The sequence below is a fragment of the Acanthopagrus latus genome, chromosome 13 (genome assembly GCF_904848185.1).
Source record: "Acanthopagrus latus isolate v.2019 chromosome 13, fAcaLat1.1, whole genome shotgun sequence".
Lineage (NCBI taxonomy): Eukaryota > Metazoa > Chordata > Actinopteri > Spariformes > Sparidae > Acanthopagrus > Acanthopagrus latus.
In genome coordinates, this window is record NC_051051.1 from 6,107,551 (window position 1) to 6,123,728 (window position 16,178).

Genomic DNA, 16,178 nt, shown 5'->3' on the forward strand with positions numbered 1-16,178 from the left:
CATGCATTTTTCAAGCACTTTGCATGAACCTGTGTGAAGAACCGGGTGTATCTCGACGTGAGTATCAGTCACATTATGAGTTATGAAAGATAAAACTTGATTTTAAAGAAACTAATGGATGTGCATCACAAAAACAAGCTGGAATAAGTGTTTAATGTGTTTTGAGACAATATGAGTTAGAACTTAACTGCAACTTCAGAAAAAAATTTAATGATACTGTATGTTTTGCATTAAAAGAAATGCCCTCGAATAGATGTAGCGGATTAAAATGTACAGTAATTCCCACAGATATTTTATATAAAAGTAGCACAACATGGGAAACACTCAAGTTACGTATTTGAGTAAATGTGTTGTTACATTATGCTGCTCGATCACAGCGTCAGCTGACTCGTCTCAAAGTTTACTGAAGATTTTGTGATCCAGAAGTTTTTTTTGGTTTTTTTTTTCTAGTTATGTGAAACCAATGTTACGGGTCAACATGTGATCCACGAGGCAAACAACAGAACACAGCACACAGAATACTTCATGAAAATTTGACATTTTTAATGGAAACTAAAATTGTGAACACTGGAGGTTTCTTCTTTTTTATTGACTCTATTACATTGTTTTGGAATTTGAGGGTTATTATCATGCTTTAAAGAAAAAAAAACGTAATGTGACACTTCTGTTAAATTTAAAACGAAAGAAAGAAAATTAAATAAATCAGACTGCTCACTTGAAACTTATGTCAACCTGTAAGACATTTGAAGAAAATAATGCTTTTGCCTCGTTTTCTTTTCTCTCTCTCTTTTTTTTTTTTTTTTTTTTTTTTTTTTAGGGGGGGCAAGAGATGTAGAAGTGATAACAGGAGGAGCAGACGAAAAAAAAAACAAACCAAAACAAAAAAATGCATCAACAAGCACAACAGCCATTTGAGATGACACAGAGAAAAACAAAAAAAGAAGATGACTCGGCACGACATATCACCTCTTCCTCATGACTGCATCCTCTAAAGACACATGTTGCCCTTGTTTCACTTCACTCCCTACATGTGGAATCATTAACACTGTACCTCTCTGGCATCACTGAATAAAAACAATAAAAAGCCCCCTAAATTAAAACAGTTTCCACAAGAGGCAATGACAGTTTAAAAAAGGAGGGACAGTTTTGTTTTGTTTGTTTTTTTTTTTTTCAAAGTCGAGCACAAACACCAAGTCCAGCATTTCCCATAACAGACGATTGATTACTGGATGAAGAAGCAGCACTTTCGGTATTTGTTTTACTTTTTTTTTTGTGTGTGTGTGTTTTTTTTTTTTTTCTTTTAAAGACATCTCCTCTCTCACACCGTTTTTAATAACACGCTCAAAGTGACATTCAGCTGCTACAGTAGTGACTTCTTTTTTTTTTTTTCTTCTTCACTAAAATGCCTCCGAAAAACCCAGCACGATGTCGGGGAGCTGGTTGTGACATCAACAACAACAACCACGTCCCCCTCCACCCGGTCTGTGCGTTTGCCATTCAGTAGCTGAATATCTGAGTAGTGTACCTTTGGCGAAAGCAGATTCAGAGTTGTTGAACTGCACGTTAATAATACCTCACTCCCCCTCATGACATGATCACTACAAGTAAAAAATATATTAAGAGGAACTCTGGGATGCAGTGGATGCTCGTCACTCCATCACAGCTATCTGAAGAAACAAATTAAAGGACTTTGTATAAAATCTGCTGGAAAAGACTTCAAATATATTAACATTGGTGCTATTGGGAGGGGAAATGGGTCTACGTTAGCGTTAATCAGGAACTAAATCATCTAATACTTGTCAAAAATGAGACATCTTGATTTTTCTGTTATCGTTTATTCCTTTTAGTCTCATCCTACGTTTGCATCTATGGATAAATTAGGTTACAACTCAAAAATAAAACCTTTTAAAAAAAAGAAAAACAACACATGTTAAAAACATCAATTTGTTAAATCAGTTCAAATGTGCTACACCTCAGACATTAACTCGACAATGGACTGAAAACAAGTATACACACCAGCAAGCGGTCGTCATCCGTCCCCATTCAAAACTGATTTTGGCTTTTTTTTTTTCTTTTTTTTTTTTATTTATTTACTTATTTTTTTTCTAGGTCAAACCATTCGGAAAACACAAGCCATGAAATTTAAAAAAAAAAAAAAAAAAAAAACCTAACAAAAACACAGATAATGCTCATTGCTTTCAGTGTCCATGTAGCTCTAAAGAAAGAAAAATCAGGATTAGCTGTAAGAGAACCTAAACAGCAAATGTTACAAAAACAAAGAAAATAAAAATGGCACGGATATATGCTGGAAGCAGATTTTTTTTTTTTTTTTAAACAATCAGAATTGCTGTAAAAGTATAATTATTTTTTTCCCACACAGGCACCTGAACATGAAACAACAGGGAGGGTAGGCGGGGGGGTGGTGGGGGTCTGAATTATACAAGGAACTTGCATATAATAGGAAGAACTCGCTAAGCACACACTGAACTCGTCACTCACAACCTAGAAGCCTGCATCCTTGAGGTGATTGCACATCCTGGAGGGGGGAGGGTGGAAATATAAACTCCACATGATCAGGCTTTTCTCTCTCGCTCGCTCTCAACACACCCAACAACAGTCACTCACCCCAGCACCCCGCCCAACACTGATTAACCGTCCTACTCAGCTCCAAGAACCAATTTTTGGTTTGCAGGCTACAGTGCTAAATAATAGTTCCATCATTATAAATGCATATTCAAACATAGCCTTTTTGCTGTATTAAGTGCTTGAAAATAGAGGGGCCTCGGGGTGGGAGGATGGAGATTCTCTTGATTTTCCCTGTACAGGACCATCCTCTCCAAAAAGATAAAAAAAAACACAAACAATATTTGAAAAAGGTCGTAAGACTACAGTAACATCACATACTACTCGTTTTGATCACCCTGTTTTACGTTTAAGAAGCCTGTAGATGCATCACTGTCTGAACTATTTGGCATTTACCTTAAGGGAAACCCGTTTTCCTCACTCTGCCTATGGATTACGGGCAATCGGGAGAAATTAAATTGTGAGTTTTGTGTAACTTCATGACAGATTAAATGTCAATTTCCACAAGCACAGAAAAAAAAACAAACACAAAAAAAAACATGAAAAGCCTAAATGCCAATAGGCAATATCTCCTCAAATACTGTACCCCAGATCCCTCACACAATTGTTCTCATTCAGAGGGCAGCATATGATAATACACTCATCCATCACAAGCTGTACAATGGAAGCCAAAACAAAAGCATTTTTAAATACCAGAGAGCCGACTGAGATTAGACGTGGAAGTTGAATGTCAAGACAAACTGGCTGCAGTTACGACTCCCCCCCCCCGCACACAAGCTGCAATCAGGAGGACACAGTGGAAAGAAGTGTACTTGAAAAACAAAAGCTCATACCCAGATTGTAGCAACCCCACAGAAACACCACCGATGTTCAGCAATAATAAATCAAGAGGTGCTTCACCGTGAACGCACGAGGGAGAGGAATCAACCATCCGAGATTGCAAGAAGATTACAGTTTTAGTTTACATAGATAACGCATGGAGCAATGTGCTTTTCTGTTTTTTTTTTTTTAAAAGGGGAAATAAAACAGGAAAACTTTGATTTTTTTTTTAAGAGCCCATGATGATCAATGACAGCACCCTTTGCATGCCATGACGGTTTCTCCACACAGCTAAATATTTGGTGTTTCGTCACATCATACGAGACTATAGGACTCTCTAATTCAACAATTCCAATTTTAAAAAAAATACATGACGGGGACGTTTGGCAAAAAATAGAAATAAACAAAAAAACAATATTGAACATAGTCATGGCTTTATCAACACTACCTGAGTTACATTTATAATTCTGTTTTTTAAATCAACTTATTTGTTTTCTGAAAAGTAACAGCCCAGAGCCATTCTTTCAAGGAGTATTTCTTGTCAGTACATATAGATCTCTCTAGTAATTAAAAGATAAAAGCAATTAGTTTACATAAAGTGCTATTAATCCACACATTAACCAAATCTCCTAAAGAAAAAAACAAAACAAACACAACCTGGACAGTTCCTTCGTTATGATGAACAAACCGATCCTGATTTGGAGATGGTGATGAAAGTGATGTAACATGCTGGCCAGTTAGCAGTTAAAATTTGGGCTCCCTAGACTTAATTAGATCTTTCAATAGAAGTTCTTTTTGCAAAAAGAAAAAAAAAAAAAAATTAACAACTTGAAAACGCACCTTAAAACATTTTTCTGAACAACAAATGAACTGCAGGCCACACACACACACACACACACACACACCAGCATCTTGGGTGATGATTTTGTAGCTCCATATAACCCATTTCTCACGCCGTATGGATCACACGGTGTTATTGCACACTGGTTTTGCAAATGTAAAATGTTATCCACAGTAAAAAAAAAAAAAACACATTAACAGAACAAACCATCTTCACATTTCAACACAGTTTTGACATAGTGGCTAGTCGGGGTGGGGGAAACCTAACATTAGTATTGCAATTGTCGTTGTTACTGTTATCTTTGTGTGGTGATGAAGAGCGACCTGACTTGTCCATTTCCACCGGTAAAAATGCAAAAATAAGATGTCATAAGACAGAAAAGCAAGGACCCTCTGCAGAGTCAGAAAACAACAAAAAAAAAGAATATGTAGTTTGTAAAAATGCAACACATGCTCCTCTGACAAGAGGAATCCAACAGTTTGTTACACAGACAGAAATGCAGGCAAAATAATCTGACTGGACATCCTGAGTCTTGGCTGAACAGGTAGCACAAAACGCAGAAGACGTTAACGGTAGTGATGTCTCTTGCTTCACACTTTGTCACTCAGGATTCATATTAGAAGGTATATGACTCTGAACCTTTTGCATGAAATGTATGAAAAGCTTTAAGATAAAGAGGTTCTGCCTTTAACATAGACCTGATTTGTAATCTTTAGCACACCTGTATTAAACACTGAAATGAAGGGGCGTAGCTTTACTTCAAACGGGGCACTTCTGTACCTGTGCTCTGGGGGTGGGAGGGGGGTTGGGGGGTTCACACTCATCATGTTAAGTCAGACAAAACAGTATAAAAAGAAACAAAGCAAGCATTTTAAAATTTCTGGGCTCTGATGTCCCCTAACAAGGATTTAAGACAAGGTTCTCCCTTCCTGGATGGGGCCTCACCTGTGAGCTTCCACCTAACTTACAGTTTAACAGGACTCCAAAGATCTTTATTCCACAACTTCAAGGCATTCTTTGCTGAAAAGTGTGTTTTTCTCCTTTCTTCCGCTATTAATTCAAGCTTGCACACAGATGTGTATGTATAACTTCTAACATATCTACAATGAACTCATTTGAACGCGTGAAGAAATAAAATGACTGAGGCATCCCATAGTCAGACTGACGGCTGCCGCAGTTCAACAGGATAAAGGCTTAGGGAGGTGCAATCCATGACACCTTCCTTTTGTTGAACTCCCGAACGTCATCCTAAAGAGCCACGAGACAAACGACCAACACAGCTCCAAAGTTGCGAGTGTCCGTCGTATGTCATGTCGGAGAGGCACCGATCAACTCCTCTAACGTCCCTCCAGAGTGTGTGTGCGTGCGTTTGTCTGATGCCCCAAAAGAAATGTGTTATTCCACCCGAGATTCCAAGGAACATCTGTCATGCTATACTATCAATGTTTTCACAGTTGTCACTTTATCTGTCCGACAGGATTCATGATTTCCAAGGTAGATAACTGCAGCACCCAGAAGAGAAGAAGATAAGTACTGTAGACGATCTACCTCACTGATCAGGTCCATCCTTGGTCTCATCATATACCACTACTCTTTTTGGATCTAGAGTGGTGGAGGAGAAGGAAAGAAGGCAACGGGTTAGATTGTACATCATATCAATCTCAAAGACGACAAGCAACAAATCAACTTGATTAAAATCTAAATTTGGCTAGTTTTGGAAATATTTTATTGAGGTAGTTGTGCCATATTTCACTTTAGCTTTAGGGTGGATATTTAGCCAACATAGCCTGAAACTAGTGATAGCCCTACTGGTCAACTAATTGAATGTTGCAAGTGGGCTACACCATCCTTGACCTCACAGCTTTGTGACTGGGTTAGACAGTGCTTACAGAGAGCCAGTGTGTCTGCAGGGAGGGCTGCCTCTCCATACAAACCTGGCTTGAAAGTCTTGGTTTCTTTTTCGGGAATAGCAGCAGCTGGCCAGTCACGAGGGACTCTAACTGCTGGAGAGTGCAGTGTGTTTACCGGGGAAACTACAGGTCACAGTCCCTGTTATAAGCTCTGCCACTCAGCATTAGAGGGGAAGCCAGAAAATGTTTTCCTTCCAGGCGGACCAATCACAGTCATTGCAGATCACGTCACTGCAAAGTGCTGTTATATATCCTGGAAGATGCACGTCTGGCTACAGCGTACAACATGCTCCACAAGTACGGCTTTGATTCAACATAGAAGCATTTCAAATGTTTTTTATTCACAACATTTAGCTTTATAGATTTAAATTGTGTTCAATTATGTGTTCTGAATTTAAGACAGGTTAAATGTTAAGTAAATTAGTTGTGAGGAATATCCATACCTCAAACATCATTGCACTCTTGCCTGTGTTGATATCAACAGACTGTTGAAATAATTGCTGTATTGCTGGCACAGCAGCAGTACCAGAGGACCATACACCAGCAGTATGTCACAGTCAGTGATTTTAACAGTATCTCTGGGTTTGCTTATGTTTTCAACCATTTAGCACCAAAACAAATGTGACCTTATGTCTTTCAAGAATTTGCAGTTATGTGATGTCAGGGGTACAGACATTTGTCCCCGAGAGGCACACTGACACCATTAATGCAAATTTAAAGCAAGAAATTAGCAAAGAAGCATTAACATTACATTTGGGTACAGTGTTACCAGGCTCTTACTCATATGGAGGGGGTAGTGTGAGTAAGTCTGTGTGGTGAACTCCATTAACAGAAAAAGATAAGATGTCAATCTTTAAATTCAGCACGAACAGCGTGTGTAGCCTGTTGATATTCTGGCAGCTTGAAATGTCAAAAGACTGCAAGTCCTACAGCTTCTGGACCCAATTCTTTAGAAAACTGAACTACGTAAAGATTTCTAAAAACAGACATTAGAAAAAACAAAAAGGAGTTAGTTTACCTTGTTTTTGCAAGTTGAAAATGAATTCCATTTCTGTTGAAGAAAAAACACATTAATTCAGCATCTGCATTGATCTGTCATGAAGAATATTTTCAGAAAATGCAATATATCTCTAATTTAAAAACAAAAAACATATCACACTTAAACACAAATTGTAATCCTTAAGATTTTCATTAAACAAACCTTGTTTTTAATATCCTTGCATTTTTTCTCAAATAACCATTTAAATTATTTAAATTGAGGGATCATCATTCCTGAACTGATTTGAAATTGCCCCTCAATGCATGAGAGTCACAGGAAACGCTGCAGAATGTAACACATCAGTATAGTTTGTAACCCCGTCTCATCAGTATCAGCCTCACTGTTCGCTTTTCACTCTCCCAGTCAAACCAGAGTTGTATTAGATTACTGCTGATGCAAACCAAACATTTCCTAAAGCTTCACGATAAAAGCATTCAACTGCCAAAACACAAGGTTGCTTTGACGGTGAAGCAACGATACCACACATTTGCTAGTTTGTTTGGTGGCACTGTAGACACAAACCATTTGCTCCGCTGTTGAATATCTGACAAAGGAGCTGCTCATGAACTGGTTGCTGTGGTATTAAATCACATTCTCTCTTACCGACAATAAACAGAGTGTTGACAAATCACTGGAAATTAAATCTTAAGGATTACAATTTAACAGGTAAAACAAATTACAGTATTTTGATAAATTGTCAAAGTTACCTTTAGTGTGATAAGCGACAGCAGCTTTAATGTCAATGGGCCCCCAGCTACACCTTTTGCCAATGTCTTTAGAGTGGGCCTGTTCTTTAGATGAGCCAAACAACAAAGTGGTTAGCTGGCCCTGCGCAGGCTTAGCACCGTTGTCTTTACTAGGGGCCGACACAGCAGAACCTGCACCCTTGCCCTCAGCTTTTGTCTTTTCCTGGCCACATGGCTGCAGCTTGTTCTCCTCGCTCATAACACAAGCAGGAGGACAAGCGTTAGACACATTGCAAGGGGCACAAGTCCTTTTCTCAGGGTCTTGAGCCAAAGTGCCAGGCTCCAAGAATGATGGGCTAACATCAAAGCAGGGCTGGGCAGCCTTGGCTCCAACAGCCTGACACTCGCTCTGAGGTGTGACCACAGTAGTCTTGTCCTCCGCAGGCACCTGGCCACTTCCTCCCTCTGGCCCCAAGTTGGGCTCATTGATGAAGGAAAGCCCCCACTGATTCTGGAAGATATCTCCCAAGGCTTTCTGATTTGTCTGAGCAGCCGGTGGGTCAAGGTGACGAGCACTAGGGAGCACAGGTTGCATATTTAAAGGGTAAATTAAAAGAGTACACTTTCTAAGCTCATATGCTTCTCCATCTACAGGACTAGTTGTAGAGCTACAGTTACTTTCCAAAGGAGATGCTACATTCTCGCCACTTGGGATAGATGGGGCTGGTGGAATACTACTAGCAGCAGGAGCGAAGAAGGTACCCACTGGACAGCCGTTTCCATTTCCAGAAACCGGACCATTAGTAAAGCTAGCTGAGGTGATAGTTTTCATAGCAGACATAGGGACCTGTGACAGTCTAACAGGAGGAGGCAGTGCCTCTCCTCCACCTTGAGCTACTTTGTTGAGGTTTTCTTTTACTTTACTTGCATAACTGATCTTGGGAACAATTTTAGCACTGCTATTGTCCACAGGAAATACTGGAGGGGGCTTGAACAAAGTCCATGAGTCCTCTTTTGAAGGTGAGGAAAGCTTGGCTTTGTGCCTTTCCTCAGTCTTTTTACCAAAGGTGCCAAGTGCTTTGCCATCAGAGTTTTTCCTCTGAGATTCACCCATTGAAGCCTCTGAGGCAACAGCCCTTCTAGCTGCGGACTGAGCCTCTATTTTATGGGCAACTCTAAAGCCGTCCAGTCTGGAAGTCACTCCCTTCTCAGTTGTCTCAAGATTAAAAGCCCCTTGCTCCTGTGTAGTGTTGTCCTGCTGCATGTCTTTCTCCTTTTCTCTTATCACATTATCAGTGTTCTTGGCATTGTTACATCTGGCCTTGCGTTTCTTCGGAGTAGTATATCCACCTTCAGAGCCGCTGCCATCATTGTCCTTGCTAGAATAGCCATTTGTAATTAAGCCACAGTTTAAAACGCCATTTTGAAGCAACACAGAGTCTTTCTTATCCAAAGGCTGGCCTTCGTGATGATTCAAATCCAGGGTCTTTTCTTTGTCATTTTTAAGGTCCATATTCTTCTTATGGTCCAGTCCTTTGCTGCTCACTTTTGGAACAGTCGTGTACAGCTTTTGTGTCGACTTCTGCTTCACATTTGTGTTACTTGCTTGTCTGTTACCATTGCTGTTGGAGGGATGCGACATACCAACAGAATCAGACAGATGTGGATTCTTCTCTCCCTCCTCCTCACTGATGTTTACTTTTTTATTGCCTGGAAGGGAAAACAAAGTCAGTTTGTAAAACAGATATACATTTAGATTATAGAGAACCTCAACCAGTCTTTGATGCTTTTCTGAAAACTGCCGTACGAACAGTACGAACATTCACACACATATCTTTCAATGAGCCACATTTCAATATAGAGCTGCACTATACGGCAAAAAGTCAGTTGTCAGTCTCCTGGATTTCATGTTGCAATATTTCTGACAGGTAATGCATTTGCAACATGAGTCAGGATTAGTGGGAATTTTCATTTTCAATGACAAACAAAAACAAAATTAAAACCATTAATATATGACATCTGTTGGGGTCTGCACCAAAAAAAACAGGATTCATAGACTAGGGCATCTTTGTTTTACCACAGTACTTTATTATAATGATGTTTTTTGCAACATGAAATAGGATGGATAGGGGTCCATATTAGGGGTAGACTGATTAGCATTTCCTGATTGTCGGTATTGCTGGTTTTTCAGTCAGATGGACGATAAAATAAACTCATGTACTTATGTGCTGCTTGGGCTGTGATGCAGCATCCCTCTCACAGCGTGTCCCGCCCACAATACTATCTGATTAGTAATGCAGCACAATGAATAGCATATAAACAATAAAACAATCTGCAAAGTCACTAGTAACTACATGTATCAAATAAATGCAGTAGAGAGGAAGTGCAAATTGACAGAAAAATGGTAATACTCCTGTTAATGTACCTGAGTAAATTAGACTAAGGTTTTCATTTTTACTGCACATGAATATCGGTCTCAGTTTTCAGTCTCTCTGATTTCGAATAATCTCATTGAAGAAGCCATATCGGTCGACCCAAGTCCATATAGTGTATTCAGTTAACCTCTGCCTATTCTGATTACTCATCATGGCTTCTATGAAAACAGAGTTTATACTGTTGTCCAGCAACTTCTCCTAAGCAGTGAGACAAAAGACAGACAAGGTGTCTGACAAGAAGAAAATATTCGTGCCATGGCCAATTTACGTTTACACTGAAAACATACGGGCCGACACATTTTAAGACCAGCTTGGGGCTCGATGTATTGATCCAGCAAATTATGAACATACAGTACATTATACTTAACAACTGTCAGCTGCTACTGGACTGTCAGCTGATCTGATCTACACACCAAGGAGCAGTTGTTGCGAGGTATGAAATGAGGGCTCACAGAAGCATTTATGAAATACATATAGACTGACGGTGAACCATATATAGGTCTATGCATTGCACACAGACATGGGAACTGCTGTGTCAACGTGGGGCTTCCCATTAAATGGTGCTTGTCCCCCCCCCCACACACACTGTGAGCACAGCCTCGCATCTCCTCTCATACGAGGCAGTTTTCTCACTTATTTCCACGCAAACGTGTTGACAAACCGGCCAGCACACATTAGGGTCGATGCCCACAGTGTTTGTCCCAACTGCAGCAAAACACACCTTAACAATCGAGCTACTGCTGCTGCGTGGCCTCAGGTTGACAACATGCAACAGGCCTGTCAGAGCTGGCTAGCACTGTGCTAATGTCAACTAGCCAGCGACTCGTCTGGCATCAACACGCCCTGGCCTCTACAGATGGCGGTGCCATATGATAGCCAGCTTAAACCGGCGGCCCGAGCAACGCCTGTCACGACAGCGAGGCGGCTAATACAACACAGTATCAGGGTTGCACAGAAAACTCCCAACTTTAGCCAGGGGAGTGTAGCATTAGCTCGCAGTGATATTCTAACATGGCCGACAGGAAATGGCAGCCCAGAACATTCCAGTGGAGCCGGCTCGTTTTCCTAAACTGGACACAGGCATGCTGAAATGAATAAGCCAGAGCTTTGGGACTGCTGTGGAGGGCGACTCGCCGTGCACACGAAACGACTAATGCACCCAGAAACACACGGTGACACAAGCGGGGTTTCTTTTCTTACACGAACTTAAGTTGCATTTGTGGAGGGGGGGGGGAGAAATGGGTGGTGAAACCGGCGCACAAGGTCAATCCCCGATATGTCAAACCACTACCAGCGACAACTGTCACGCAACGTCAGCTAGCCGGTCCGCTAGCACACCTAACGGCTCGTTTCTGCTCCCACAGTGGCTAACTATCGGTCTTATCAGTTAGCTACTCACCAGCTGCAACATCCTTAGACTACTGTGGCTAACAGAACATAGTAGGAATAGTTAGCAAGCTAGCAGGCGAAGCCCCCCCCCTCTTCTCCTCTCACGGTGGAGTTAACGTTAGTTAGCAGATGCTAGTCGGCAGTTGACATTAGCTGAGTAAGGCTAGCAAGCGTTAGCTCACTTTTCCGGATGGCCCAACCTGTTTTCTTCGTCTGCGTTTCCTGATGCTGGCGCTGGAAGTGGCTCTGATCATGTTTTAGACAAGGTGTGCGTTGAGTAGAGTTTCTGTCCTCTCCGTGGTGATGCTGTTGTCTGTCTTGTGCCCGATCTTTGGGCTGTTCCTCCATTGAAGTGTAGAATGTCGGACTTGTTCAACCAATGCGTTTAGCTCACTTGGGGTAAGCACAGAACACAGTCCAATCACTAGCAGGGTGAAACGGAAGCTATTTGAAGCCTCTGTAAACGTCAGCAGTAAACGTCTAAAAATGGCACTGTTTTGGGTGGTCACCGCTGCTGAGTCCCAAGTCTCGGTTGTTTGGGTTGAGTTATTCTTGCAGGACTTTTTGAAGATGTTGGTGGATGTTTTAAGTGTCACTCCGCGGCTAAATAACGGCTGAGTGATTTATTTATATATTAAAAAAAAAAAAAAAAAAAAATTCAGGGAAGGCAGTAACGGGGTGGGGTTCGTGCATGAACTAAAATCATATGACCGGAGGCGCTGCCACGTCTCCAGCCAGTGGACACTTTTAAGTGGAGGGTCCCGGGGAGACGAACCCCTTACTCCCCCAAAAAATGGGGGAAGAAAAAAAACAAAAACTTATTGCACACTCCACACACTTTGTCCTCAATCATTCCAAGTTTATTTGTAAGTCTTTCACCACATGTCGAATAAAATTAAATAAATAAATATTTAATAAATAAATAAAAGTCTCTGTTGATGTTTTTTTTCCACATTTATTGGAGCAACCTTTAAAGGGGTGATGTGCACTTTTGCATCAGAATTTTTAATATTCACAATATTGCTGAGGTAGTAATGCAAACTCAAAAATATACATATCATATATTTCCCATTACTGAATAAACAAGCAGTTCACAGAAGAAACTAAGGTCCCCTAGAAGAAAGGTGGCAGGGTCCGCCACGTATAAACACAGAAGAAACATTATGAATTTGTCCTTTTAAGGTCTGTTTGTTTATCCACTCATGAAAACAAAGATGTTGTGCTTATTTTGATCTTTATATGACTAAACAATCAGTCAAGAGTGCACCTTTAATGTTCAGAATAATCACAGTGTGTGTGCACAAGTGAGTAATCCACCTGTAAACCACCTTAACTTTGCATCTTATCCTGACTTGTGTGATGAGCCTATATTTGACATGCTTTTCATCTCGATTGCTTAGTTTGATATCACATAAGCCACGTTACACAATCGTAGCCTATCCCTATATCCAAAAATCATGGCGAGACATGCCACCTTGGAAGGAGTCCATCAACAGACGTTTACATTCGTCTAATACGCATTCATTAAGGACTTAAGCACTTATCCTCAGTGAGTGTTTGGATGGTGCAGTGTGCAGATGAACTCATTATGGTATTAAATATATCTTGTGCAGTATGGTTTAATTAGTTTGTATTCCCCTTAATGTCTGCCCTCCCTCCATCCTTTCAACACCATTTAAACAAAATATTGCTCCCTTAACTGCCCCACAATTAAGATGTCTATCAGGAGCAGACAGGTTTTTCCTCTGGCACTATTAAGCGAGTAAAAATCACCCTCTAATTTAATGTGCCTGTGCCGGCTTAATTGCTCATCTGTGACGAGTGAAACACAGAGTAAACGAACACTGAAACAGCCTTTTGGGGTGGATAAGAACAACTCATACTGACTGATGGCAGTTTAGAACCTCACTCAAGAAAACAAAAGCAATTATTGCACATTTAAGTCTCGCACAATGAACTAATAATTGGTCTGTCAGGTAATATCCCAACCCATAAATATATATAACATGTAAAAGTCTCAAACAGCAAGAGTTCCTTATCTCACACAGAGGATAAGGTCTTCTTCAGTGTATGATCTGATCTATGTAATGCGTCATGCTCATACAGGGGAATAAAAGAGCAAACGGCACCCTCTCGTGGCTACAGAAGCCAAGTCTCAGATTTTTGTACATGTGATTCTGAGAAAGTTAAGCATTTGATTTGACTGTGACAACAAAGACAAAATGTAAAATGTCTCCGGCGTGGGAGAAATTATGCCAGATTCAAAGGTTCACAGTTGTGGGAATGCAGACAAGCTTAATGTAACAACAACTGACTGAGATAAATATTTGTGTTTTTCAAAATAAAATGCCCTATCATGTGACATCTTCCTTTTGTAATGGTGTGTGTTTCTTTAACAACCCTAAAAATACAGAACTCATTAAAAACAGGTAATCTTTTTGTTAGAAAACGTTGATTTGTGCCTGAATTTCTACAAATTATCGCTATTTAGAGAATCGAGAAACGGCTACCTTTTCTCAAATGAAATATTAATGTGACAGCTTCATTTTTATGACAAGATTTATAGGTTTCAAGAGATGGAGCCAGAGCTCCAGGCTTTTGCGCACAGAAGTGATAATCTGGCAAAAATGTTATAAGCGCACACAGTGTGAGGTTCTGGGCAAGTCGAGGGATCGCTTCAAGAGACAAGCTATCACAGTGACATTGTGCAACTTTAACTCATGAGAGTGGAGTAGATTAATAGAGTAGAGGGAAGTGTTAGATAAAGACAGATCTAGTTCATTACTGGTTAGATGCATAAAGTCAAAGTTTGTTCTGATAAGTGTGCAAGTTAACTGTAAGTCAACAACATCTGCAAGACAAAAACGCATCATCAAAAAAAGTATTTAAGTATTTTCAGATTCAGGCATTTATTTATTTTATATTGACCAACAAAGTTTCAGAGTTTCAGGATTATATTTAAAAAAATAAATTAAACAAAATCAACAGAGACAATATATTCAATATATTCTCAGTGAGTAAATGAGTTGGGCCAGCTGTTAAACACCAATACAAAAACCCACTCTGCAGGTCTCAGGGGAGCAAAATGTTCTTCAAACTGTTCCACTACCAAACGAGCCAACCTGTGACAACAGATGAAACATTTTTATTGATATATAGTATATTAAATGTGATTGATTGTATTGATTTAAATGTAAACTTAAGTAAAAACTAATTCATATAAATACACCTCCCTCCAGAGCCTGTTGTAATGCCGTCTTTCCGCTTTTAATTTACATAGGAATGTTGATTTAGCAGAATTACTCATTAAATTCACTGGCATCTAATTTGAAACTGAGGACTTGAACTGATGAGTGAGACTGTTGGGCAAGAAATAATAATATATAATAATAATAATAATAATAATAATAATAATAATAATAATAATAATAATAATAATAATAGGAACGAGAAGAAATATATACTTTATCTGTGTGCTGTGCTGTTGTGTCAATATACAGTGAGGTGTAAAAATATCTGGACAGTGTTATCCTTCACCTTCTTTAGACATCAAAGGTGCAATATGTAAGAAATTTCAGTGAAAACGTTCAAAAACTAAAATGATCAACAGAATGTGAAGAAACAACAGTTATGACTTCCACCTCATGTATTGCAGCGATATCTACTGAGGTTACCATGCCAACCAGCTGTCTCCATCCTTCCTGTCCCAGTGACGTAAACATCTGTATGTCCCAGGTGCCCCGAGCCCACAATCTGGACCATGCCATGCCCCACCCCACTATTTTCTGTGAGTATAAAGTTCAAACCTTTATTAAATTTGAAACAGACTATTCTGATCTATATTACAGAGCAGCTTCCTGTTGGAGAGGTAAAAAGGACTTTAGCTGATATACTGTACTTTCTTAGTAGCATTAACTCCTTGATTTCTGTAGCCTACAGAGAAACTAAACATTTTTGATTAATGTATACCCTGTTGCTATAAAGCATACTGTACTTAAAGTGAGGACACCAGCAGAATTAATGCCTGTTGTGAGAGGGGTCATAGTACTGTTTACCTAAGATATTGATTTGCACCGAAAATATTGTTTTTAGATATATTTCAAGTTTGAATCAGGTCATAATATTTAGTGGAATCATAACAAAATGACAGTTCAACCAAAAAAACTCTTGTTGTCATTCCTTTAGTGTTCCCTGCAGCTGTTAATATTTATAATAATTGTATAATATCATACACCGTGATACTGTGGAACCATGATGACTTCTGAGATAGTTACCATACTGTGGAAATCTGATCCTGTTGCAATCCTACCTGTGATGCATATTTTGTCTCTGTGATATGAAGCCTGTAGCTTTGGACACTGTGGACCCTGGCACCGGTAGTTGCTGCAGAATAAATACAAAAAATGTAGGCCTGCTCAGGATGTGCTGCAATCCAATATACACGTGAGTATACAATAACTGCACAAACAGAAATCT

At 39.8% G+C, this 16,178-nt stretch overlaps 1 protein-coding gene and 1 long non-coding RNA gene across 3 annotated transcripts; one reads left to right on the forward strand and one right to left on the reverse strand.

Annotated features, from left to right (window-relative positions):
- Window positions 1-522: 522 nt before the first annotated feature.
- On the reverse strand, window positions 523-12,321 carry nufip2 (nuclear FMR1 interacting protein 2). Of its 2 annotated transcripts, none has more exons than XM_037118766.1 (4): window positions 11,885-12,321; window positions 7,900-9,588; window positions 7,172-7,204; window positions 523-5,845 (listed from the first exon to the last, which is right to left on the reverse strand). In XM_037118766.1, the coding sequence occupies exons 1-4, from the start codon at window positions 12,048-12,050 to the stop codon at window positions 5,793-5,795; spliced, it is 1,941 nt and encodes a 646-aa protein (XP_036974661.1). In that variant the 5' UTR covers window positions 12,051-12,321; the 3' UTR covers window positions 523-5,792. The 2 variants fall into 2 exon arrangements, with proteins under 2 accessions (XP_036974661.1, XP_036974662.1); XM_037118767.1 differs by having other exon boundaries at window positions 11,903-12,319.
- On the forward strand, window positions 11,967-16,155 carry LOC119030852. The gene is made up of 3 exons (XR_005078437.1): window positions 11,967-12,101; window positions 15,358-15,489; window positions 16,045-16,155. It is a non-coding gene; the product is annotated as an uncharacterized LOC119030852 (long non-coding RNA).
- The last annotated feature ends 23 nt before the right edge of the window (window positions 16,156-16,178 follow it).